Source organism: Oryzias latipes, chromosome 2, assembly GCF_053564925.1.
Source record: "Oryzias latipes strain Hd-rR chromosome 2, Olatipes_Hd-rR_3.1".
Taxonomy (NCBI): domain Eukaryota; kingdom Metazoa; phylum Chordata; class Actinopteri; order Beloniformes; family Adrianichthyidae; genus Oryzias; species Oryzias latipes.
Window position 1 is genome coordinate 28,393,009 of NC_136238.1, and position 27,958 is coordinate 28,420,966.

A 27,958-nucleotide genomic window follows, 5' to 3' on the forward strand; every position below is an offset into this window, starting at 1 on the left:
GCCCCCCGGGCGACCAAATCCGCCACCCAGGCCAGGGCCAGCAGGACCGCTGCGAGGCCCCCAGAGCCAGAGAGCAGGGAGGCACGGAGGGAAAGAGAACAATCACTGGTTCTTAAAAAAAAAAATGTAACAAATATGGTATTCCAAAAGTAACTGTCCAGAAATTAGCAATAAGAGAAATGTAAAGATATAGAACACACAAAAATCAAAACAAGATGGTCTTCATAAACCAAGAAAAAACTGTCAGAGGTCAGTGATGGCTTAAAGTGATAATGAGTTTAAAAAAAAGTGCGAAAATAAAAGCCAGCTAGGAAGGTGTGTGGGATTGTAAAGTCTCAACATATCCAAAAAAAAAGGTTGCCAGATTTTTAAAATATTGCCTGTGGTCAGAGCTGTGACGGTTTGGGATTTCACCTGTGCTCTCTGGTACAAACATCTTCTCAGGATATTCTATACTGTCCAGTAATAAGCAGACTGCAGACACTTTGTCACCTTTCTGGTAGCCATGAAGCCTGACACCCATGAAGAACACGTGGCAGGAGGCTCCGCCTTTGTTTATACAGACACGTAACGTTGCGCTGCACAAAATAGTTCCCAAACAAAACATGTAGTGATATTCATCGGAATCTAACAGCACGCGTTCATGTTTGGTGTTACGGAGTGAAGGAGAACAGTAATAAACCCCCCCGCCCCAACACAAAATCCTCTGGCGGGCGGCCGTGTCGTGCACTCAAGAACGCACGCAACTTGTAACGGAATAATAATTAGAACGCAGTAAATTTGTCATATTTCCTCGCGAGACGAAAACTTCTGTCGTAGAAATCAATGAGGATGTGTATGTGCTGCTGCAACCGCGCGTGTGTTTAAGAAGAGGGAGTGAGTGCAGCACAAGAAGGTGTGAAAGCCGCAGTGCAGGGAGTGAAGGAGAACAGTAATAAAAGATTTCCTCCAGAAACCCTTGAAGTCTGAACACAGGACTAGCAGAAAAAGTAAATTATCAGCAAAGATAAATGTGTTCCATGTGTTTATTATAGTTCCAATCACACACCATATGCAAAACTTAAAAAAAAAAATTACGGTGATGCGGTGATCACTGCGGTTATGGGGTTATCTTCACACCCCTACTTGTACTGTTGAATTCACAATTCAGACATAATATATTGTTAGTTCACACTGACCACACATCAGTTTGTTTTCTTTTTGAAGGCTGGTTCTGTTAAAAACTCACATTTTTCTTGTTTTTCTTCTTGAGCTGCATTTAACCCTGACACCAATTATGAATAAATAAATTCCGGTCATTTCTATTGGATTCAGGAATGAACATCAATGGAAACTAAAGGACATATTCTTCTGTTTTTGTGTTTAAGTGTCTCAATTAACTAAATAAAATGGCAAACGATTGTGTTCATTTGCATCTGAAGCATTGACTGGATAAGAGAACAGCAGAGAAGCTTAGATGAAATTCTCCAATAAGTTCATTAACACAACTATCTTACAAAGTACACACCTTTAGCCATGAGGCAAATTTTACTCCTCCAACAGTATTTTTGATCATATTTGGCACCTAGCAAGTGTTCACTCTGGACCCCGCCTGAATTTCTTTATCCTTGAAGTGTTTTTCTTCTTTCTAGACTAGACGCTGATGTTTTGATCTTTTGTCCATTTTCCACAACCTTGAATAGATTTCTAAGGCCGCATTTCCACTGCATGGTTCAAGTGACCCATTTCCGATTTTTTCCTCTTATGTGGAACAGATCGGATATGACCGGTGAACGTGTAAGCAGGACAAAAGCGCATGGATTCCGATTTTCTCATATTGGATACAGGCCTCTCTCATATGTGGAAATAAATCGGAAACTAATCGGATATTCCCCAGTGAATGCGAGTCGTACATCAGTGACATCAACCACCAACTGAGATCACATGACTTATTAAGGTGCTTTTGTGCGCTGATTTTGCTGTTCAAGGACAGCTGGAGCCCCATCAGCGTGTTACCTTTCAGCGTCAGGCTTCAGACTGTAGTCTGAAACCGCTGTTATTTCTGGTCTGGTCCCGGTCGTATGGAGTTAATTCAGTCTCAATAATCAGAAATGCACACAACCTGTTTCACAAATACACACGCTCTGATTCACAAATGTCATTTTATGCAAACATGAAAAATAAATTCAGAAATGCACACCCTGTGTTTCACAAACACACACATTGTGTTTCACACATGCACACTAATTTTTTTACAAATGCACAATAAGTGTTTCTCACAAATGTGCACACTGTTTTTCACAAAAACATTTTAGAAATTCACAATAAATGTATCAGAAATGCACAGTAGGTGCTTCACAAACATGATTTTTTAGGTACACATGTGATGTGAACTCACAGATCATTCGAATTGCAGAATGTGCATTCAAAAACCCGCTCTCGTTTGTGAATCTCCCCACATGTGTGAGAGATTTTTCTACGGTGAATATTGAGACTCCTTTGAAGGAGCAGGTCAACTAATTGGCTAGTGAATCTGTCAATCAAACTCATCAGCAAAGCAGGCGGGTTCGCTTTTAGCCAATCAAATGGCCCCTTAGACTTTTTCTACGCTTTAAACTGACGAGGGAGCTGTTCAGCACAGCAGTTGGAAGTACGCGGGCGCTAAACATGGTGAAGAGGTCCACCGAACGGGATCAGTCTCAGCCTGTAAGTAATTTATTTGATCATTCCCTCGTTGTACATCTTGAAGTACATACATTTTATGGATGACAACTATTTTTTATTAGGAAGCAGCTGTTACCGGAGAAGTTGGAGAAGCATCCAGGCGCAGAGAGGATGAAGGAGACAGGAGGTTGCAGGAGAACGGGGGTTTTAATAACCGAAACTACAAAACCAAAACCCACTGCTTAAACAGGCTAGAAAACTCGAAACGTGAAATACTCAGAAGGGGAGACATGAAAGCTACACAGAGACAGGGGAACAGCATAACATCAAACTATGGACCAGCACAGGAGGAAGGGAAGGACAGGACTTAAATACATACAGACAAATGAGACACAGGTGAACACAATCAGGACAGATGGGGACCCAAAGTAAAACTCACCACAGCAACAAAGCAGGAAACCCTACAAAATAAAACAGGAAATGAACTCAGAGCTCTACAGAAAAACAAGGAACCAAACACAAAGGCAAAGAAACTGAAAGGCGTTACAGCAGCTGTTTGTTTGTTGCAGGTCTGGAATCAGAAGCAGTGAGTCTAAGAGTGAAGGGGGGTCTAAGGGCAGGGATGTCCAGGTTAGTTTAGTCAGTTTGTTAGTTCAATTAGGTATTTTCCTATTGAATTCCATGTATTCATTAACCTTTTTGATTTGATGTTTTACTTTACAATTAGCGGTACGAAGCCCATCGAGACGACCGTTGTGATTTTGGGCTTTATATACAATTGAATTGTATTGAATTGAATGAGCCCCTCCCCCACCTAGTTGTGGTTGAAGTAAATGTTCAACCCCGTTACGTACACTATGGAATCTCCATGAATATTATTATAAAGTTGTTTATGAAAAAATTCAATGTTTAAATTATTATACGTCCCCTGTTCAAATTAAATCATGTCAAACTGAACATTTCTCTGAAATAAATAAATTCTCTAAAATCCTAAAATGTAACTAACTGGCAGAATTCACTGTGGTCATTTTCAAGAAATGAGCAAATTATTGGAAGATTTGTAATCCAAAATATAGACTTTAAGATAGTTCTCATCATTTTAGATCAAAGTCGACAAACAATAATGTATTATTATTATTTTTATAAATGAATTGACACTTGTTGTGTTGCAGGGTTGAAACAGGCATAACGGGGTTGAACATGGTGATGGGGTTAAAGGGACAAATCCAGATTTATTTGTAATTCCATCCTCTAAAATTCAATGCTGGAGGTTTCTAGGAGCGTTTTCATTTCATAACCACAGCAACGTTTGATGGAAATTCTAGTTTAATGAAGTTTTTAATAATAATAATGGAGAACTACAACAGCATATGAACATATAACCTTATCTGCATTTTGAATTTCTTCCTCTTTGGTGTTTTTTGGTTCCTGGGATCATTCTACTCACATCATCTTTAACACAGAATCCCTAAATTTTTTCTTTAGAGGCTTCAGAAAACCTGCTGGATCTCTTTCAGGATTTTTCATTTTCTTGTTTGAGAATCCAAGTGAGTCACTTTCAGATTTTTGCAACCTGTATTTGATTTTGATTTTCAGCTGCTTTACTTCGTCTTTGGTGATTTTTTTGTATAAATTTCTAATTTCTTGAATGAGGGATTCATGGTAAAGAAGGTGTTTTTTTTTGGTGATCGATGATGCAGTTTGAAGTTAGTCTTTTTACTTTTGAATGAATTGAATCAGAATCTGTTATACGTTGGCATCTTTATTGGATTTTTTTTTTAGATTTTCTTTCTTTTTCAGGTTTTTTTGTAGTTCAGCTCTTTGCCTCTTGAGTTGATGTTTTGTTCTTCTGTCCTTCTTCAGAGCAGACAGACGCTGCCTACAAAGGAAACCAAACTTTGGTTTGTTTGTGGAAAGTCTTCCTTTTTGTCCTGCATCCTGTTTTATAAGGAATGTAAAATGAATTGCATCAAAGGACATTTCATAACACTGCTTCCTGTCCAAACCTTGAGTATTGTTGTGATGGATCTTCTGCTGAAGTCACCAATTCTTTGAGCATTTCTTTCCTCTCTTCTTCTACATTCTTTTTCCATCTTTCCCGCTCTCTCTTAATGTATTTCTCTATCTTGATGGATCAGATTTATTCCTGCATTCCCTACATCTCCTTTGCCTTTTTGCTGCTGGTTCCATCTTATTCCAAACTTTTACATGGAACTAATATCTATTCAGCATGCAGTATGATATTTTTGATTGAATTATATGGTTATTATTGAAATAATTGTATATTTCTAACAACAAGAATATTAAAATCTCTTAACATTAAAACCTGTTATGGGGTTGGATGTGACGGGATTGACAATTGTGAAGAAAATGGCCGCTGTTTCATATGCTAAAGACCAAGAAGATGGAACATAACATCCATGAAATTCAGAATTATATTGATTATTTAAATAACAGAAAAACATTTTGGCAAGTTATAATGTTGAGTCGCTGCGTTTGACCATATCAAATGCCCCAGCATCTCCTCTATTCCTCTCTGTTCTTCTCCCTCTTCATCATCATCTGATCGTCTCTCCTCATTCTTCTCGGTTGGGACTGACTTTTCATGTATGTCTGCTCTTGTTTTCCCAAAATAATTGAACAGGTGTTCAGCAGAAGTTTAAACAAGAATGAACATCTAGGTCAGGGGTGTCAAACATACGGCCCGCGGGCCGTGTTCGGCCCGCCAGGTGGTTTAGTCCAGCCCACACATGAAGAGTATAAATCATAAGGATGTTTAAAAAAGAAAGCAACTTTCTAGTCCATTCCTGTGGCGAGTTATGATTTTTTAAAGAAATAACCGAAATGAGTAATTCCGCCACTAGGGGGAGCAAAGGAAAAGCTTAACAGGTGAAACAACATAACTCTGCATGTCCCAAAAACGAAACCTAACAGCTCTGTGTCTGGGTAGGCAGTAGTTTGGTTCCCTGTGAGCCTCACCACTAGGGATGGGTACCGTGCCCCGGTATTGAACCAGCCCCGGAGCCACATTCTTCAAAACCGCAGTATGGTTAAGATCTGACCTGAACGGTTCTGCTATCGGTAATGGAGAAGTTACTTTTTCTTTTTTTGTGTGTTCCACAAGCGTTATCTGCCATATTTAACTCACCAAGTCAGTCAATTTTCCGTTAATTGATGATGATATTAATTTCGGTATTCTCGTTGAAGCGGAGAGCTCTGTCTGTCCATTTGTGTGAAAGGGTGGCGGTTCTGTTGTTCAGACAGCACGCGCCGCACGTGCACACACACAAGACAAGGCAGCGCACACACAGTCAGTGGCGATCTCGTATGGGACACGTGAGCGCCCTAGACTAAGAACACCCGTTTCTGTGTAAAATGAATGAAGTTTGCATCAAGGAGCCCCTACCATGCTGTCACCTTGCTGCTACGATGACCGTATATTGCGCTGTTTTATGTAAATTAAACAGGTAGAGAGGCGGGGCTTAGATTCACCGCTTATGATTCCAGACCCGTGACACACATCAGCTGCTTTCTTATACTTAATAATAATTAATGACTAATGATAGTTGTCATCCGTAAGATTAATATAATTTATTGGGTTTACTGGATTTAAACAAAAATAAATAAATAGAAAGGAGTCTGCATCAAAGTGAATTTGTTTCCATCATCTCACTCAATCCTAACTCTGGTGTTTGACGGACAGAAAAGTCTATTCAAGGTTGTGGAAAATGGACAAAAGATCAAAGGAAACATTACGCTCATAAAGAATAACAATAATTAGATTAAATAATTAAATGAATATCCTGTCTGGAACATTCTCTTGTATAAAGTAAAATTTTCGGTAAAAAAAACAGTGTTGTTGCATAATGAGGAAATAAAACACTTTATGTTCTTAATTTGTTATTTATTTATTTTCCGTCCTCAAAAAGTATCGATAAGAGTACCGTTAAAATACCGGATCGATAAGAAGTATCGATAAGAGTAGTAGTCCCGTTAAAACCTTAACGATACCCATCCCTACTCGCCATTGAAGGATGATCAGTAGTGACACCCTAATGACCAAAATGTTGTCAAAAAGAAAAAAAAGGTTGAAGCTTTCCAGGAAAATGTAAAGCGTTTTATTTGTTCACGGAGCTGAATGCAAACCTGCATGCTTGGTATGTCATCAACAGGTTCTCCAAGAATATAACATTCAGCACCACTATGAGACTCTCCACAAAGAAACGTTTCACCATTTGCAGTTAAGAAAAAAAAAAGATCTAGCAACTATTAGCTGGACCGATAAATAACCATCTGGATTTACTGCAGACGTGACGTCAGTGATGGAGCAGTGACACCTAGCTACCTTATTGCAAACAAGTTGGAGCAAACATCCAATCCATTTTCTGATGGTGAACTTATGGAAAAATGCTGAAGGCTTCAGAAGTCTTGTTCCCAAAAAGCAGTCGACCTTAAACATGAGTCTGTCAAGAATTACTACTCCAGATCCAACATCTCTGAGGAAACATGGGCAGCCATATGAAGGGATCCAGTCATTTATTGTATTTTCAGTTACTATTGATGAAAGCACCAACATCACATATAAACATATAACTGTGAATATTTATTAGAGGTGATGAAGGGACCGTCACAGTGGAGTTTCTGGAGTGGATGGAGACAACAACAGCTGATGACATAGTCAGCTCTCTAGTCACTGTGCTGGACGATGTTGAAGTGAACTGGTCACATGAAGTAATTTTGGTCACTGATGGCAACCCATCAAAGGTCAGGATGAAGGCAGGTGTTGCCACAAAATTCAGGCAAAAACCAGGAAAAGATTCTTCTAATAATGAATGATAATAATAATGGCCATTTCACTGTGTTTTGCTCACTTTAATGACAGTAAATGTGTTTCTGCTAAGGACGGGTGAAGTTTCAGGAGAGAAAGGAGGTTAACTACAAACTCTTATGTTCACAAATGTTTGCAAGTTTAATTTAGTGTAATTTTGTCATCGTTTGGACGTTTACATTTTAGGAAGATATTTCATTTTATTCTGTAGCCCCTCTTGAATGTATTATCAGGATTGCTGTCAGCTTTATAATATTCAGTCTGTAAAAAATTGAACAAACCAATATTTTTTTAAGTGAAATTAATTTTATTTATGATCCATTGGCCTCTGTGAATGGATTTGTTATAAGAAATGATAAGGCTACCATGTTGGTTGAGGCATGTTTTCCAGTTGGGGAAAAAAACAAGAATAAAGCTTTATTTTGCCTTAACGTTACCGGTCCAGCCCACTTGAGATCAGACGGGTTGAATGTGGCCCCTGAACCAAAATGAGTTTGACACACCTTATCTAGGTTTTTGTGACTTTAATAGTTGAATTATTTCTCCCTGAAGTCATCTCTGCTCTTTTTTCTATCAGATGCATCACCAACCTCATGTCTGTCTGCTTCACCTCTTGTCTGTGTTCTTCTCCACTAAATCATATGTAAAATATGATAAATATTAAATAAGATATAATATTAAATATTAAATCATGTGACCAAGCAAGGATTATTAAATGTTTGAAATAATTCAACATCTTGCTAATGCCTTTTTAAATGAAGAATAGTGTTTGAAAATGACTGTCTTGGTATGAACTGTCATTGTCCTGAGTGTCCACCATCAGACCAACCTGTTTCTGTCCTCCATCCGTCCTGATTCTTTCTCTGTTTCCTCGTCTTTCTCTCCATCCTTACAGCTGTTTGATATAAACTTTGTGTTGGAAATACTTTCAAAAGAAAACAAAGACTCAACTATATGTAAAAATAGAGAAATTTTTAATTTTAAGCATATTTTTATTCATTGTTGTCAAACATCTCCAAATGTTCAACTAAAATCCAAAGTGTTGTTCAGCCAAAGTGATTGTAGCACCCTCAAGGCATTAGCATGAGCGCGAGGTGTTTAAAACAGGGTTTATTGGTCTTCACAACCCGTGAGAACTGGCAGCAAAATAAAAACACAAATATGCATCAAAAATATTTCTACAGCTTACAAAATATGAATCTTAAGTTAGACAAATAAAAGTACACAAACCTTGTGGGCTGACATCCACGAGGGGCTAATTACTCATTTGGCTACAGCTTTCCTTCAACTTTCTAAATAAACACAATAAACGAATTATTACATTGATAACTCTGTTATACATTAATGTGATTCCTACTGAAATCTTCACGTGGCTGCAGCAATGCGCTGATAGCTGTGTGCGTAGTTAAATGAGTCCGTGTGGAACTTTAATTGAACTTTGTTCCACATGCTCTCATCACTAGATGGCGCAAATTAAAATATAATGTAGAACCACAGAATAAACACATAAATGTTTGGGACTGTTACAGTGATATTAAAAGCAAAAGGCTGTAAACTTAATAGTCACTCACCAAAATAATCATCCAAACTTTTAACATAAAAAGAAACAAAATCACTATCTAACCACCATCACACATAATTCTACCTTCTAGAGCAGCTTTTATCATCATTTAGTGTTTCAGGCAAAGGATACAAACTTTTTCAGTGTTTTGGTACATCTAGTTAAAGAAATTATTCAAAACAAAATTAGTACAAACAAGCTCCTTTATTTTCTCCATGATTAGTGATTCTGTAAATCCTGCTGGAAGACACTTGTGACCATTTTATTGGTAGCCAGTAGCGGCTTTTTATTGAGGTTTTTGGAGGATTTCTACTATTAGTGTTGCACAAAATTAGTGAAATGCCAAATATTTTTGGAGTATTCCCACTGATGAGTTTGATTATTTAGTTTTTAATGTTTTATAGACCTAAAAATGATATTCACAATAACAGCTTTTTTTAAAAATCAAATCCTCTGATATGTTTCACAAAAACACACAAAACAGAAAAAAAGTTATTTCTAAAAATGACGCAGGAGTCCAGCTATAAAAAAATGACAAAAGAGAAAAAAATAGAAAGACATGATTTGCTATTTCTTTCCTATTATTAACATTTCCAGGCTTTTGTTCTACAGCATTTTCATATTTGTATAATTTTGACAGAATTTATTTTACGGAGAGCAAAATTGGATTAATGTTCCTGTTTTTATCCATATTTATGTTCAAAACGTTCAGTTTTAAATATCTAAAAGTTTAGCTTTAGTGTGTTAGTAAATGTTTATCTTGTTTTGCCTAAAACCTTAAGCGTGTTTTTAATTTAGGCCCCTGTGTGACTGAGTTTGACCCCCCTGAAATACGATTCTAGAACATTCATGCATTTTTTTTGTGTAAAATGGACAAATAAAAGATAGAGAACACAAAAGGATGTTGTCAAATGTGTATGTGTGCGGGGGGAGGGTGTGTGTGTGTGTTTGTGGGGGGGGGGGGGGGGGGGGGGGGCTGGTAGGGTTACTTGCCCAGTGAGTAAGTTAGTGTGGAACCACCACTGCTGGCGCTCTCTCATCATCAATCAAGTAAACAACAGGGTGAGAGACGTGCTAGAATGTCCTCTCTGTACAAGACCTGAGGGAGGAAGGAAGGGAGGAGCGGCTGCGGTGCTTAAACGGTTGCAATGTGCTTCTGTTACTGATCACATCATTTAAATGTATGTTGACAAACAGCCGTGAAAATAAAAAATACGAACTATAAATAACTTTGCCAACTCTGTTTTGGCCAACGCCCTACGCGACGCATCTGCTCATCCTCAGTTTTTGCGCCCCTGCAGCCTCATGTGTTGGATTTAAAAAAAACACATTAAGAGCCTGAAAGAACATCCACAGATCAAAGTGGATAATAATTTCTGGAAGAAGCACCAGAGTTTCTCTGCACTGTCTCTGCACGAATACATGGAAACTTTCGGAGTCGCCTTGTTTCCAGGAATCCCTAATGTGTTTGTCTGCTGCTCTTTTCCTCCCAGATCAGAAACAACAGCTTCATGATGAGAACAGAAAACAACTTTTACACAAAGACTCACCGAAGAAGAAGAAAATGGAGAAACTCCAACATCTGTGTCTGCTGGACAAACTCAGCTGAGAACAGGACTCCTCCCTCTGTGAGTGTGTGTTTGTGTGTGCATGTGTGTGTGTTTGTGTGTGCATGTGTGCGTGTGTGTGTGTGTGCATGTGTGTGTGTGCATGTGTGTTTTTTAGTGACATGCGGTGAGGTTAATGGCTGGTGAGGCACTGTCTCCTCTGAAGTTTTTTTGATTATTTTATTTATGTTCAGAGCATGAGTTGCCATGGCAACTTGACCTACCCCGAACATACCTCCATTTCTGGAACCGAAAGCTGAGGTTATCAACTTCCTTAGCCTCAAAACTACCGTGGGAGCTAGCATAACCTGCTTTCTGGAATACCCCCCAGCTCAGTTCCAGATCACATCATGATGTTTGATGTTTTCTTCATTCCAGGAAATCATCTGTGTCTCCTTTGATCTGTGCTGAGTCAGCACTTTGACTTCTTTTCAAATTTAGATCCATCATTTACAATCAAGGATTCATTGATAAATATTATTTATTGACAGAATATAAAGAGTAAATGTATTTATCATCCAGCAGTGATTGTGGTGTTTGTAAGTCTTTTATTTTGAAATTCCTCAAAGATGATCATCATGGTGGGATTTCTAGATCTGCATGAACTCATCCTGAATCCAAAAGACACTGGAGCATCAAAGAATCCAACCCATCTCTGCCAACATGAGGCTCTTACTTTGAAAAGTCTCAGACTTCCTGCAGGGAAACAGGCTTTCTGCTGCTGCACTGACAGATGTGCACGAGCTTGAAAGAGCTTCCTGACTGAGGAGCTGCAGACTTTCTCCTGCAGAGCAGCAGCTGACTTCAGCATCGTCATGGGAACACAGTCTGCTATTGCTTCTGGAAACGTCTTCAAGGCTGTGGTGGGACTTGTTGGTCTGGAGGACAGATTCTCTGAGCAAATGCTGCTTCAGCTTCAAGCTTCAGCTCTTTTCTTCTGGCAGAGCTTAGAAGAAATGGAAACCTCCTTTGTTCTGACTGTTTGCTCCAAATCCCAGATTCAGGAATTCCTCCAAGAAGTTCAGCTCAGAGATCATCAGCAGAGAAAAGCCTGAAGTTCTGATGGAAAATGACAACAGAACATGATCAATATTATTGATCCACATGGAATCCAGAAGAAACTCTGAGGTGAAGACATGAAGACACAAGCTTCAGAGACATGAGGAGAAGTCAGAGTGGATTCATTCTGGACTTTCTTCTCACATCTTCTCTTCAGAACATCTTTGTCTTTGATCCTTCAAATCTTCTGAAATCTGATCATCCATGGATTGTTTTTGTGGGATCAGATCCAGAGTTGCTGAAAGTTCTGCTGCCCTCTGCTGGTCAAAGTGTCTATAGCAGAGGTGTTTCTTTCATCATTCTTTCAGTCACAAACACACTGGTTATATTTTATACTATTAAACCCGTTATAAGATATATAAGGCTTTATAACGGCTGTCTTTACTGCACACAAATTGTGTTTTATGAACACAAGTGAAAAAAAGTAAACAGTTCAGCTCAACATTAGATATTTCTGCTCAGCAGATGGTGAACATTAGTCCAATAGAAACAGGACAAACAGTTGTTCTGGAGTCTGATTCTGATTTTTAGATAAATGTGATATTTTTCACAGATATTAAAAAAGAAAAATGCTTCAGTCTTCATTTAGTCTAAAAGTTTTAACATTTATTCTCCTTAAAAGTCATTTTATGCTCACGGATTTGAATAAGTACGTGTTTCACAGTGAATGCAGTCCTTCATATTTAAAGTTCCATGAAGATTTGGAACCAAAAGTGTAGAACATCAATTAATTTACCCTTAAACTTACCCGGGTAGGTCACATGCTCTGCTTTTATGGAACAGAGTCCAGCTTTGGAACCAGCAAAAGATCACCAAACAGCAGAAACCCACACTGTGGGAAAGACTCCACACTTCTGACTGATGTTCACGTCCACTTTATTATTCACAGTAAGATTGGAACAGAACACTGAGAACCAAAAAGAACAGAGGAACAGTTCTAATGTTTACTAGAAAACATGAATCACAAGAACACCAGACACAAACACCAGTCTGGTTCTTTTTCTGCATCTTCCTTCATACATTTTTAGGAAAATCCTTTCCTCACTAAATGGTTGGGATGCGGTTCTACTAAGACTGGATCGTTCCTTAGGTGGCGATCCGATTCAATTCATGAATCAAGCTCAATGGCTCACAGATCGAACCACGATTCTTGCTTTTTTAATAGAATATGTTTGTACAGTTACTATAGGTATGTATTTTTACAGGATGTATGAAAGTTTAAATTATATGAAATAAATCAGCATCATTTAGAACCAAAGATCAAAATCAACAAAAGTGATACAAACACAAAGATTTATATAGAAAGAAATGGGGTTTGTTACTTCAAACAAGTTTCCATCAACATTCTGGTTACGTTCAGCAGTAACATAAACAACAAAAACATATACATAATTGTTGTGGGGTTGCACGGTGGTGCAGTGGTTAGCGCTCTTGCCTCAAAGCAAGAAGGACCTCTTACAAAACATTTTTTCATAATAATGTACACACTTTGAAAACAAACATTGTCTTAGCAGAAACTACAACAATGGTCAACTAAATAAGTTTTGTCCAAAATAATAAAAAACACTGGCAGGACAAAATGTAGTTAATGCCTCCTTTGAACTGAATTACTACATCAATGCTCTGTGTCATTGAGGCCACCAGATTGGGGGGGTGTACATGTAATGAAAGCTCAGGCTGATTTAACAGCTGACTTCAAGTCATTAGGCCTGGTGTTTCATCTTCCTCTTCTTAACAGATTATAGATTTTATTTATTGGATTCGTCTCAGGGAACTTTACTGGTTGATCAAACAGTAACATCATAGTCATTGAAAAAGATTTAGGCAATTTTGGCAATGTGGGAAGGTGCAAAATGAAGAAATGAAGAAATATTCAATATTCAATACTTCCGGTTCTGGGTTACAGCAGTACGCGTGTGTAGCTCTCTGCAGCTATACAACTATCTTCAAATGACTTAAAAAGTAGATTTTCTCCAAAAGAGAGAGCTGACCATGGCCCCCAAGAAAAGCAAGGACTACGAAGACCTTAAAAAGTCTATTGATGATCTCCCATCGCTGTTGTATCCATTTATCGAACAAGTGACCGCTAAGCTAGCTCCACTGACTGAACTGATGGAAGTTCCGAAGATCTCGGGCTCAAAACGAGAAAACCGGGTCGACATTCTGGAGAAAAGACTGGACGATGTTGAACAACAAGTAAGGATGAATATGTCATTCCCATTGGAGTGCCGATCAAGCCTCGGGCAAAGCTGAACGCAGCTGGAGCTAGCACTGCTAATGCTACCGCTAGCGTAGCTAGCAGTGCTGAAACCCAGAGCGGTGCAGAGTCTCTGGGACGACAAGTGGAGTCATTTCTCACGTCTAAAGGGATTTCGCTGGATCTCAACACCATCGAGACCTGCCACCCGCTCCCCAGGAGAAAGGAGACGGATAAACCAGCGATCCTCATCAGGTTTGTGAATCAAAAACACAAACTAGCTCTGATGAATCAAAGAATAAATCTGAAAGGATCTACTGCTTATCTGAACGACCATCTGACCAGAAGGAATGCTGAAATCGCCAAACATGCACGGCTTCTCAGGAAGCGTAAGCAGATTGAGAACACTTGGGCTAAAGGCTGAAGGATTTACTTAAAACCACTCGGTCCACCGGACCGGTCCAAGGTTCTGGTTGTGAAAACCATGAAAGACTTTGAGAAGTGTATGATTACGGACGTCTGAAACAACATGCAATAATAAATCATCATATAAGTTCAAGAAAGATGACGCCTAGATTCATCGCTCTCTCCATAAGTCTGACGTAACCGGATTAACAGCAGAGTCTTTGACCTGCAGACAACTTGACATCAACTTTCACCGAGCTGATATCAGCTGAAGAAGGATATGGACCTGAATCTAATGTCTGCAGACATAACATCGAAGAGAACTACAAACTGTTTTGAACCCAGAAGATCAGCTGTTAATCAGAGAAGAAGAAATGCCAACCTTGGACAATCGACAGATTAAGAACCCTTTTTATTTTTCCTTTACAGCATTACTTTATAATATAAAAAAAAATAAAAAAATAAAACAAAACAAATTATTAATCACTTATTGAAAATGGTTAAATTGATCGACGTTTAATGATATTACTTCACTTGCTCCTAAAATTGATAAATTGATTCAAAAATCTTTCCTAATGTAACATAATTTTGCACATGTATTTAACTTTTGATACTTGATGAAATTTTGCTATGAAAATCTCTGAAACAGTGTTGTGTCTACTTTATTGATATAGAATTATTTTTTAATCTTATGAATGACTTTTAAAAGTAACATAATCTGCATATATTTCAGATGACTGATCTGCATTTGCCATGTTGATTTGTAAAATAGTTTTTTTTTACATAATAATTAAATAATTCATCTTTGTCATGTGCTTTATCGATATCTTATGATTCTTAATTCTGTCTGATAAAGGCTAGGAACCGGATATTGATAAATCATGTAATAGAATGGTTATAGTATAACGGGGTGGGAGTATATAAGTTTGCTTCCTTCCACTCCCTTTCAAGCAATATTTATTAATATGTCTTATCCTAAGTTTGATTAGTTACTGTATGAATGTTTAACTGATGATTGTATTGCTTTTGTGTATTATTTCTATTTAATTGCTTGAAAAAACCATTTCAAATAAAAAAAATTCAAATCAATACTGTCCTCCTTTTATTAGATCAGGAGAAAGAAGAATACACAGCTTTTGTTGAGTTTTTCCCCCTACTTGACTGATTTTTCAAAATAATATGTCAGACTAATAATAAAAGGATTGATAAACACAGACACGCTCCATGTAGCGATCAGACCATAACTTTAGCTGGTAGCTCTTCCCACAGGTAGCCGCAGTGTCAGACTTTAAAGAACACAATTTCTAAGAGGCGGGGCGTTAAACACCCCCAACAACAGGTTAGATGACAGAGCCCGTTGAGCGTCTCTGCCTGGTGCATTTACTGAGCTGCAGTACATAGAAGTTCAATGATAATAAATAATAATAATAATAATAATATATTGGATTGTATTTTCTGTGCTTTTTCAGACGCTCAAAGCGCTTACATTGTGTCCATTATTCATTCACTCCTCATTCATACTTGGTGATGGTAAGCTACTAATGTAGCCACAGCTGCCCTGGGGCAGACTGACAGAGGCGTGGCTGCCATTTCGCGCCTACGGCCCTTCCCGACCATCACCTGGATCATTCATACACATGCACACGCTAGTGGAGCCACACTGGAGGCAAGGAGGGTGAAGTGTCTTGCCCAAGGACACGACATTTGGCGGGTGGGAGCGGGGATCAAACCGCTAACCCTTCGATCATCGGACGACCCGCTCAACCGCCTGAGCCACTGTCGACCCTAACGTAGTACGCTTTTATATATTCATGAGGGAGAAAAACCGCCGAACCGACCCTAAAACCGCCCAAATTATGCAAACCCGGCCAAAGCCATTTTTACCCGCAAATTTAGAACCAAAACCGTCCAATCTGGCAACACTGCTGCTAGCTTCTCTTGTAGCAATAACATGCTCCCTCCAGAGCTCACTGTGACGTTACTTTCTGTTAGGTAGTTAGCTGCTCAGCCCATTGGACATTTCAGAATAAAAGCACTTCCATTGCTGCTTTACTTCCGTTGTGAGTTAAAGTGTTGTGAGGTAAGTTAATGTGTTGTGACCCTTCTGCGCCATGAGTTAATGTGTTGTGTTGTGAGTTATTGTGTTGTGTTGTGAGTTAATGTGTTGTGTTGTGAGTTATTGTGTTGTGAGTTAATGTGTTATAATTCTTCTGGGCCATGAGTTATTGTGTTGAGTTGTGAGTTATTGTGTTGTGAGTTATTGTGTTGTGAGTTAATGTGTTGTGTGTAAAGTTAATGTGTTGTGTGTAAAGTTAATGTGTTGTGTGTAAAGTTAATGAGTTGTGTTGTGACCCTTCTGGGCCACCGTACAATCAGTCCTCCAGTCTGACTGAGATAATTTACCCCTCCAATACCAAAGTGGTCGCTGGCAGGAAGGACACAACACACTTTGTAACCCTTGTGCTATCCTATGACCCCAACCTTCCATTGACGTGTTCTCCCTACCATGACAAAGGTGGAAAGATTTCATCTAATCTATGGACACCAGTGAGGTTCACAAAACATTGAAGAAAAAAAGTTCAGCCGCTGTGTAGTGGGTCTAGATGACCCAACTCCCAATGTTAAAGTGTCTAGGATAGCACAAGGGTTAAACATGATCACTAAATGTTTTTGACAAACATTTGTTAGAATGTTATTTTTTCCTGGACAAAGAACCTATACACAATAAATTCATTAATAAATTCATGAAATTAAATTAAGGCTTGAAATATTCCAACATTTTCCGTTTTTGTATAAAAAAATAAAGTTCTTTATTTTAAAAAGGACAAAAAAAGACTAAATGGCATTTTCACAATATTTTCTCATATACTGTAAAAGTTTTCTGCTCCAAGTTTTTCTGTTTTCGAAATTAAGATTTTACTCTAAATCCTTTATAAAAAAATGTTTTCATTTCAAAAGAAAAGTTTCTCACCCGTGTGTGTTCTAATGAATTTTACTACATTACATTTATGACTGAGCCATTTATCAGCCATAAAAACTATCTCTCACCTGTATGAGTTTTCAAGTGTGTTTTTAGAATTGATTTATGACTAAAACTTGTATCACATTCTTTACAAGAAAAAGGCTTCTCTCCTGTGTGAGTTCTCATGTGATTTTTTAAAGTAGTTTTTCGACTAAAACTGGCATCACATTTATTGCAAGGGAAAGGCTTCTCTCCTGTGTGAGTTCTCATGTGTGATTTGAGATTTACTTTATGACTAAAACTTGTATCACATTCTTTACAAGAAAAAGGCTTCTCTCCTGTGTGAGTTCTCATGTGATTTTTTAAAGTAGTTTTTCGACTAAAACTGGCATCACATTTATTGCAAGGGAAAGGCTTTTCTCCTGTGTGAATTCTCATGTGTGTTTCGAGATTATAAATTCGACTAAAACCTTTATCACATTCTTTACAAGTAAAAGGCTTTTCTCCTGTGTGAATTCTCATGTGTGTTTTGAGATGACATTTTTGAATAAAACTGGAATCACATTCTTTACAAGTAAAAGGCTTTTCTCCTGTGTGAGTTTTCATGTGTGTTTTGAGTTTTGATTTATGACTAAACCTTTTATCACATTCTTTACAAGTAAAAGGCTTTTCTCCTGTGTGAATTCTCATGTGTGTTTTGAGATGATATTTTTGAATAAAACTGGAATCACATTCTTTACAAGTAAACAGCTTTTCTCCTGTGTGAGTTCTCATGTGTGTTTTGAGTTTTGATTTTTGACTAAACCTTTTATCACATTCTTTACAAGTAAAAGGCTTTTCTCCTGTGTGAGTTCTCATGTGTGTTATGAGATTAGATGTTTGACTAAACCTTTTATCACATTCTTTACAAGTAAAAGGCTTTTCTCCTGTGTGAGTTCTCATGTGTGTTATGAGTTTAGATTTTCGACTAAACCTTTTATCACATTCGTTACAAATAAAAGGCTTTTCTCCTGTGTGAGGCCGCTCAATAAACTTTTTAACACATTTTTTAGATGCACAATATCTTTTATCAGACCCATTTTGGACATGTCTTCTGTCTCTCCTCTTCCTCTGATCTCTGTTTGGTGGGTCTGTCTCTTCATCTGTAGTTGATGTTGATTCTGTCTCTTCATCTGTAGTTGATGTTGATTCTTCATGTTGGTTTCCTTCTTGACCATGACTGTCAGTTACATTAAAGCTCTGCTGATTGTTTAGATCTGCTTCACTGTTCTCATCTTCTTCATAAGTATCCATCAAGGTATCAGTCTCCTGCTTCAGATCAAGCTTATCTTCATCCTGACTGATGCAGAGTTCCCCTGGTTCGTCTTTAATCTCTGGTGGTTCTGGTTCCTCCTGTTTCTCATTAATCAGTGAAGGACCTGGTTCCTTCTGTTGCTCTTCACTTTGAGCAGGTTCTGGTTCTTCCTGTTTCACTCTAAAGTTCCTCTGGTTGCAGAGATCTTCCTCTTCAGTCATCCAATGCTGGGGGAGAACTGCAGGAATACAAACACAAGAAAAAGCCCTTTTATACTTCTAAATGAGTTTGTGTATTGACAAACACCAAGAAAAGTCGAAATCTTCTCAGTCAGGAATGTTATAGTCGAAATTTTTAAATGACAATATGAAAAACTGTTCATTCCAGCCGTGCTGGATGGGCTGCCCATCCGCACCTGGGGCTGGGATCACTCCTTCCCTGGCTGTGGGACGGGCCGGGGCAACCCTCTTGGGGCCCACGGTCACTCTGGGTGACATCTACCAGGTCTGCGGGGTCTGGGGTGGGGGCTTTGTTGGCCCTGTCCTGTGGGGGGGAGGGGGGGCTGTCTGGAGGAGGAGGAGGAGGGCCCACTTTAGGTAGGGGACCTTGGAGGTTTGACGGGTCGGGGTCTCCACTCACGCAATTGGTGGTCGCCCCGTCTGGTTGTGGCTGCCTAGGTCCCGTCGAGGCCTGACCAGAGTTCTCTCAGGGGCGGGGACCTGGACGCGCTTTCTGGCTTCTGTCTCTCTGTGTGGGGTGGGTGGTGGCGGCGCCTCATGGGATGGGGCCCCTGGGCTGAGGGGACCTGGGCCCTATGCTGGGGGGGGGGGGGGGGGGGTTATTAGTGTGACGGGGGGGGGGGTCAGCCTGCGTCGTACCTTGGGGGAAGGAGCTTAAATTGATCTTAAATTGCGAAGCTTTTAAGTTTTTACGGCTGTCAGTTTTCGAAAAGCTTCGTTTTAATTTTTTTTCATAATATATGCAAAAGTCTTTGTCCCTTAAGGCAACAGATTACAGTCCCCCACCCCCCACAGGCTGCTTTCATATCAACATAAGCTTGGAGCTCCAGAATGGACAAGAAAGAACGACGAGAATGGCTCGAGCAGGGCGTTGCTCACGGGGGGGGGGGGGGGGGGGGGGGTCGCTCGTGCCAGGCGGTCGCACGTGCTCGGGCCCGCTAAATGCTACTTGTAGCTTTAATTATTATTATTCTTTTTCTTCCGATGGAAGAGTCGCCTTTTTGAGGCCTTTAAAACTCACCAAATTTGGCACACACATCAGGACTCGCGAAAAATTTAGTATTTTATGGGAGATTGGCATGGGCGCACAAAAACAGCTCGACAGCGCCACCTACAATGACATTTGTCCCGAGCCCCCGCATATGCTTTAACGTACAAGCTTGATTTTTTCAGGACATGTTCATCAGATGGAGAACTACAAAAAAAGTCTCTTGGTACCAAGCTGTCAGTCGCACGGGAAGTCTGCTATATTGATGTCAATATGTCATTTTTGTTCTATTTTGGACATTTGTAGGCCTCCTTCTAGAACCAACTCCTCCTAGATATTTTGGAGTAATGACTCCAAACTTTGGTTTTGTAAACTACACACATGTCCGATGTTAAATTGCAAAGCTTTTAAGTTTTTACGGTTGTTTGTGACCGTGGCGGCGCGTCGAAAATCGAGGTCATTTCGAAAACACGCCATGAAAAGACAAATGGCCATTACTCAGCCATGCATAATCCAACTTGATCCAAAATTGATATGCATGATTGTAGTCTGACTCTGAACACATCTGCAGTAAAAGAATCCGGTACAGGTGTAGCGCCACCTGCTGGCAACAGGAAATGACATGTTTTACTTGGAGCATCACTGCTCCACGTAGGATGAGCCGACACACCTCAAAATGATGTCCACCTGTTGAAAAGCCATTGAAGTTTACTCTGATAAAAAGCCATAACTTTCAATGCGGGGGTGTGGTCGTGACAGAGCGGCGAAGTCGGGCGTCTCGCCATGCACACAAATGTTGCTCTCACGTGCACATTCCTTGTCTGATCTCACCGAAATTCGATGGACATGATGAGGCTTCCATTCTGAACCCATGGATATGACAATTTTGTACGAACTCCAAAGCGCCACCTAGTTATTCAAAAACACAGTTTTTGTCGCATTCTGCCCCATCTTTTCTCAGCACTTTGTCCGACGTGCATGAAATTAAAACTTGAGATAATCAGAAGGGTCCACTCTCATAATCTACAGTTTCATGGCTGTACATCTGACGGTGCCTGCGTAAGCCAACGCCAAACAGGAAGTGGTCGATTGTGTTGCAGTTATGTATTGTAGGTCCATAGCACATCAGCCGTTTGTCTCAGGAAGCTGTGATTTCAAAATTAAATGCGTCTTACATATGTCCACCTTAGATCTACAGCGCCTGCATGGGTGCCCAAAAACGGCTCGATAGCGCCACCTACAATGATTGTTTTTTCGACCCCCGCCATGTTCTTTAATGTAAAAGCTTGATTTTAACAGGGCATGTTCATCAGATGGATACCTACAAAAAGTCTCTCAGGCCCCACCTGTCACTCGCACAGGAAGTCTGATATATTGAAGTCAATATGTCATTTTTGGTGTATTTTGGTCATTCGCAGGCCTCGTACTAGGATGAACTCCTCCTAGAGATTTGTAAATAATGACTCCAAACTTGTGTTTTGTAATTTAAACCCATGTCCAATGTGAAATTGCAGAGCTTTTAAGTTTTTACGGATGTTTGTCACCGTGGCGGCGCATCGAATTTCGAGGTCATTTCGAAAACACGTCATGAAAAGAAGAATGGCCATTACTCAGCCATGCATCATCTAATCTGATCCAAAATTGATATGCATGATTGAAGTCTGACTTTAAACACGTCTGCAGTGAAAGAACCTGGAACAGGTGTAGCGCCGCCTGCTGGCAACAGGAAATGATATGTTTGACTTGGACCATCAATGCTGCAAGAAGGATGAGCCGACACACCTCAAAATGACGTCCACCTGTTGAAAAGCCATTGAAGTTTACTCTGTCAAAAAACCATAACTTTTGACACGGGGGTGTGGTCGTGCCAGAGCGGCGAAGTTGGGCGTCTCGCCATGCACAAATGATGCTCTCACATGCACATTCCTTGTCTGATCTCACCGAAAGTCGATGGACATGATGAAGCTTCCATTCTGAACCCATGGATATGACAACTTTGGACGAGCTCTATAGCGCCACCTAGTCATTGCATGGGGCACATTCTGCCCTGTATTTTCTCTGTGCTTTGTCTGATGTGCATGAAATTAAAGCTGGAGATACTCAGAAGGGTTTTCTCTCATAATCTAAAGTTTCATGGGTGTACACCTGACGGTGCTTGCGTAAGCCACTGCCAAACAGGAAGTGGTCGATTCCGTTGCAGTCATATAATCAAGCTTCATAGGAAATCAGCCGTTTGTCTCAGGAAGCTGACATTTCAGAATTAGATGTGTCTTAAAAAAGCTCCACGTTTGGTAAGCAGCACTATAGGGTCTATGAGAAACAGTTAACCACCTTAATCACCCTATTGTGCTGAAAGCAACTTTTTGGACATTTTGACTCAAACAAATATTTTTATCATAACTTATGTTTAGGTTATCAGCACCAAAATAAATAAATAATATATATATATATATATATATATATATATATATATATATATATATATATATATATATATATATATATATATATATATATATATATATATATATATATATATATAACTGGTCAACTGGTGAACTGGTCAACTCTAGGATTTTATTTAATCTTACATCCTCCAGCCTTTCCTCAGTCTCCCCTGCTGCAGGAGTGGAGTTAGCCCCCCCCCCCCCCCGGCTGTCTGCTCACATGTAAATTAGCCAGGAGTGGCAGACAAGGATGAGAACAGTTAGAAAGCCCAGTTCAACACTAAAAGGGTGCATTTTTCTTTGTTTTGTTTGTCTTTTATACATCTTTAGCACTAATCATTGCTTTTTTATTCATCCAAAATACAATTAACTTTATATTTTATATATTTTTTTTACAAACAAAACATATGAATGTGTTCCAAAACAAATCCCAGCCTCAGTACACTCCTATAGATGTAACATCAGACAGTAAATGTCTCTTTTATGCTTTTTTAATCAATGCTGCAACGTCTTTTCCTTTCTATACATCCAATGAAATTAAACTACGACAACAAACACAACATTTAGCAAATGTCTCTAAAAAGGTTGTGTACATACAATATGTACCACCTTTAACACCAAAGAAATAACAAATCTTTCTAATAAAATCACAAAAAAATGGAACACAAAATGTAAAACCCAAATTAGAAATTGCAATTTTAAAAAGATACATTTTTCAGCAGCTTTTCAAAATCAATCACATATTTTACTCTTCTGTGGATGAAACAAAGAAGTCCAGAACAATGTAGCCACTTTTCCAAAGTCTCAGTCACCTTCAGTTTTAAACAAAGTCTGTGAAAATCCATCATTCATTGGTCACATGTATTCAGAGACCTGCTAAAAGTGCACAATAATAAAAGCTCTTTTATATAGATAACTGTTTGTTTGCTTGGAGCTCTAAATATAAAAAAATGCTTTTCTATCACTTAGACACAGATGGAGAAGCATATCAACTGGATTAGTATCAGGGTGGCATGTTTAGGTTTAATTAGGAACATCGCCACAGTGCCCATCCAGACTGGGACAGCAACGGAGTCCACTTCACAGCTGTGAGGCTGCTGTGTTTAACTCCAGCTGCCCCAGCAAGGGAGACAACTGCAGCAACGACCACTGACCAAGCCGGCAAGCCCTGGCAGAAAAGATCCCCACAAGAAACACTGGCTCAGGCAGGCTGGTCAAAAAGTATATATAGTTTTGCCATTGTCTTGCAGCTCGCAGATCAAGTGGTTTTGTTTTCCAGTAATGTCAGTCAAAAATGCAAGTTCAGATTCACCATATTCATATTCACCATATTCAGCAGACATCTCCTCCAATAGCACCTTAAAAATCCTGTGCTGTTTTGCTTTGCAGCTGAGGTTGTTTATGATTTTCACAATATGAGTCATTATGCAGGGCTCCAGACTGCGACCAATTGCTCGCATTTTGCGAGCAAAATTTGAGAGTTTGCGACTGAATTTTACATCCAGTCGCACATGTGCGACCAGTAAATTTGCCTCCCCCACCCTCCGTATTTTTTTATACATTAAATGTGCAAGGGGCACGTCAATGATGAATGAAATAATCTGAGACGCGAGCGCACACACACGCAGGCAGACACACACACTCGCGCACATACTCATGAAACGCGAGCACACACTCTCGCGTGATGCCCGTCTGTGAGGCGGCCACTGCGTGTGAGAAGAATAAGTCACTGTAAGTGGCTAAAATATGTGGAGGGGGCGGGGCCTAGAGATATTCGCGCGCGCGTAAACATCTGTGGGAAGGAAACGGAGACAACCTGATATGTGCGTCTGAGCTATGAGTAAGCGAACCATTGATTCGTTCTTCCAGCCTGCGGCTAGTGTACCAGTGCCAGGGTGTACAGCAGGGGTCTCAAACTCGCAGCCCGCGGGCTATTTGCGGCCCCCCAAGATGATATTTTGCGGCCCCCGCATTAAATGAAAATTTAATGTTACTGCAGCCCGCCAATTTTTTTTCATTGTCGTGCACGGAGATGACCAACCAATCACAGTGGGGTTAATGACTGTTGGGGGCGGGAAAATGACAGGGCTTGAAAGAAGGACACCTGACAGCCCCCTCCCTCCCCAGACCACATTAAGGAGTTCCTTACTTTCCTTTCTAGAACGTATCTATTCGCTCGTAATTTTCTAAATACATGCAGTCTGTGCTGAACTTTTCTCTGGGTCACACAGACCCGGAGGAAGGTTTAGTGTTTTGGTTACGGTTACGGCGGCGCATCAAACGGTTTATGCACGGCTGTTACGGCAGCTCACCCGACCCGGTAGTCGGGTCAGCTGAGGAGAATAAACGTGCCACACCTACGTGCGTGACAGCTAACGGGGCTTGAACTTTAAACACTTATTATATATTTATTTTATAATTATTTTAATGTTTTGTAATGCATGTAGCCTTTTTTAATTAATTGGTATTTTAAATTATTTTAATTAATCACTCAACTACAAAAACCATCAGGACACATGTCCCATAATGCATTGTTTTGTAGTCTGTAGGGCAGCTTTCAGTCAGTTCAGTTTCCAGCTGTGTCCGGGTAGGTTTGCCCCTTGCTCCCACCCCTTTGTCGCAATATTTTTGTGATGATTGACAGTTGATGTTGGAGCAAAAACAAAAATATGTCTCACACCAGGTGATCTGCGCAGCGTTGAGTTCACCTGGGTGATCTCAAACACACTTATTGTGCATCTTGGCTGCACCTATTTGGTGTCACAAAGATAAATTTCAATCCATTTTCTTTACTATTTGTACTGTCATGACAGCGATGGTGCTGTCAGTTTACCTGTTGCATTTTCAAAAGTGAAGAATAAAATGTGACACTGAAATGGAAACGGCACATTGTAATTTTTGCATCTATTATTAAAGTATTTATTCGTAATACAGTGGAAATTAGTAGATTTGGTTAGCATGTTGATTTACGGTATGCACCCCTAAATTTTCTGGTTGTGCCCCTAAAATTTTCAGTTAGGGGCCACTGTGCTCCTAGTGAAAAAAGTTAGTCTGGAGCCCTGTTATGTGTCCAGAGCCAATCACTTCTGCACATAAGGCCTAATGGTAAATGACGCAGCAGTAATGAAGACATTTTGGAAAGTCTGGGTCAGCTTTACAGCGAGTGATGAAACCTGTCTGTCTATTGATCATAGCAGGAGTCCCATCTGCAGTCACTGCTACTAGCTTTACTAATGGTACCTTTTTCTGAACAAAAACTCCTTCACCATGTTATACATTTCAACTCCTCTCGTAGTTATCTGTCAGGGCAGTTGTGTCAAGAGTTCTTCTCTTCTGGAAACCAAAAGCTATGTACTGCTGCTGTCTAAAGACTCATCACACTGGACATTAAACCACCTGCACTTTGCAAGATCCCGGTCCACCTGATCGGCCAAGTTATCAGACATAGCTGACACTTGTCTAGACATTGTAGGGAAATTAGATCAGTTCCACTTTTCTCATCCTTAGGTACAGTGTTAGTAATTAGCATCATTGCTTGATTGACACCTTCTTAATCTGAAAATGCCTTCTTCTTGATGAGAAAACGAGCAGTTCTAATCAAGGCTTCGGTTGAAGATTTTTTTTTTCATGCTATATGCAAAAGTGTCTGTCCTTAAAGCCAGCAGATTACAGCCCCCCCCCCCCCCCCCCCCACGACATGCTGCTATCATGTTAAATGTAGCTTGCAGCTCCAGAAACCAGAAGGAAGAATGAAGCCAAATGGTTCGAGCAGGGCGTTGCTCTTGGGGCGGTCGCCCATGCCAGGCGGTCGCACGTGCTCGGGCCCGCTAAATGCTACTTGTAGCTTTAATTTTAATTTGTGTGGTCAGTGCTTTTTCTGTTGAAGAACGGAGCCGTTGTAGGTACAATAACCGTTCGGCCTGGAACATCCGTTCGGAGTCCTTCGGGGTCCTGGGACTAATGCTGACGTCCCATTTTGTGATTGGCTGTCAGTTGGCCCGATGACGTGTCAGATAGTGATTGGTCTGGACAAAGATACCACCATAGACGAAAATATTATGACTTTTGTTGTAAACAAACAGAGCTTTGTTATAGAGCGACATTGTCTTCTAAATGTGCTTTTATTATTGTTATGATTATTATTGAATGCATGTTTTCTTATAGTTTTTATAATCCCTGCGCCCAGTGCTTTATTATTGGCAGATCGGACCCGGAAGCACAACATTTAGCCGTGCTAACCAATGCGTTATATCACTAGAGGAGACACGCCCGTTTTAGAAGCCTGGCCGACGGTGGCGGAGTGCGATGCCATCTTGGTGAGGTCGACGACGCCCACATGACAATGATTTGTATTGCTTTTAGAGGTGTCTAAGTAGCTTTTATATACTATATATATTTTTACATTTACACACCCACGCACGCGCGCCACACACACAACCTCACCCCACCCGCATCGAGCCAACACTGGTTTTCACCCACATGATAGTTATACCCCCACGCAGACAGTATGTAGTGTAGAACCGCCACTGAGTGATAGACAAACACAATAAAAAGCATGGAGCTCAAAGGGCTTCTTCTGTTTCTTTGATGAAGGTCACATACCTATGCGGTGGAGTCGAAGCTGCGGGTTCCAGCTGCTATCCAGCAGTCTGCGCTGACGACAGAGCTCCTCCTCGTTCTGGACGATGGTTCCTTCAGCGGCAGAAAGTTGTTCTCTGACAGAACCTTCCTGAGGTTCTGAAGACATGGTTCCTGCTCCGATCTTCAGCTCCAACTTCCACAAACACCGCCGTCCTCTTCACTGCAGCTCCGATCGATCATCTGCTATGCTAGTCTCACAATCACAGCAATCCACGTTGTCTTTCCGTTCAACACTTCTTCACTCATTTACGACACTTTGGAAAATGCTGAGAGTTCCCACACGAACCACGTATCGTCCTTTCTGTCCAAAAACCTCACAAACGTCCCAACAAAACACCACCGTCCTCTCAACACAAGCTAACGCTGCTAGCCTGCTATCAAGCTAACGCTGCTAGCGCCTCGTGCTGTTCTTCCTCTTTGTTTGGCTAATTGCGTTATGGTGCTTTAGCGCCACCAGCTGGTCTGGAGTGTTGTCTGTCGCTCACATAAGGATGTCGATGGCGGCATAAGGATGTCGATGGCGGCATAAAATCGCTATTTTTCAACTTTACTGTTAAATAAAAGAGAAAGTGGCCGTTTTTATCAACAAAATTATGGTGTGACTAATCTTTTTCGACCAGAAGAAGAGCAACCAATCAGGAGAAGGGTGAACCGGACAAGACTTCCGGTTCCGGTGTAGGTACCATAACCGTTCGGCCTGGAACTACCGTTCTTTTTTTTTTTTTTTTTTTTTTTTTTTTTTTTATTTATAGAACACAATACAAAACAATACCAGAACATTTACATAAAAATTACAAAATATGGCGAATACAAAAGAGAATACTATAATTGGAAAGGAAGCAAAAAGAAGAAAAATTCTTATCAGTATGCAAACATAAACCTATTTATATTCATAATCATAGAGAAATCAGGGAAAAGTATAACATAAGAGAACAACAATTTCAGAGTTGGATAGTGTTGCAAAAAGCAGGGGGATACAAAATATAAATAAACTGTCTTAGACATCAGGAATATCACTCAGGGTGTCATAAATTGTTATGGCTTTAGGTGAGTCGATTAACCTTATGGATTTTAAGTATAAATTGAC

General features: G+C 40.0%; 4 protein-coding genes across 8 annotated transcripts in view; all 4 read right to left on the reverse strand.

Moving 5' to 3' along the window:
• The window catches only part of LOC144987243 (uncharacterized), a 281,445-nt gene that overhangs the window by 117,487 nt on the left and 136,000 nt on the right, over positions 1-27,958 (reverse strand). The gene's annotated exons all lie outside the window — the stretch shown is intronic.
• LOC144981350 (uncharacterized) overlaps positions 1-27,958 on the reverse strand; it is a 127,479-nt gene that overhangs the window by 48,402 nt on the left and 51,119 nt on the right. The gene's annotated exons all lie outside the window — the stretch shown is intronic.
• Positions 1-27,958, reverse strand: part of LOC144986795 (NLR family CARD domain-containing protein 3-like) — an 87,925-nt gene that overhangs the window by 24,710 nt on the left and 35,257 nt on the right. The window lies entirely within an intron of this gene.
• On the reverse strand, positions 12,558-27,496 carry LOC144981342 (uncharacterized). Its single transcript, XM_078936934.1, has 2 exons — positions 26,833-27,496; positions 12,558-18,794 (listed from the first exon to the last, which is right to left on the reverse strand). Exons 1-2 carry the CDS (start codon positions 26,975-26,977, stop codon positions 17,338-17,340), a joined length of 1,602 nt encoding a protein of 533 aa, XP_078793060.1. The 5' UTR covers positions 26,978-27,496; the 3' UTR covers positions 12,558-17,337.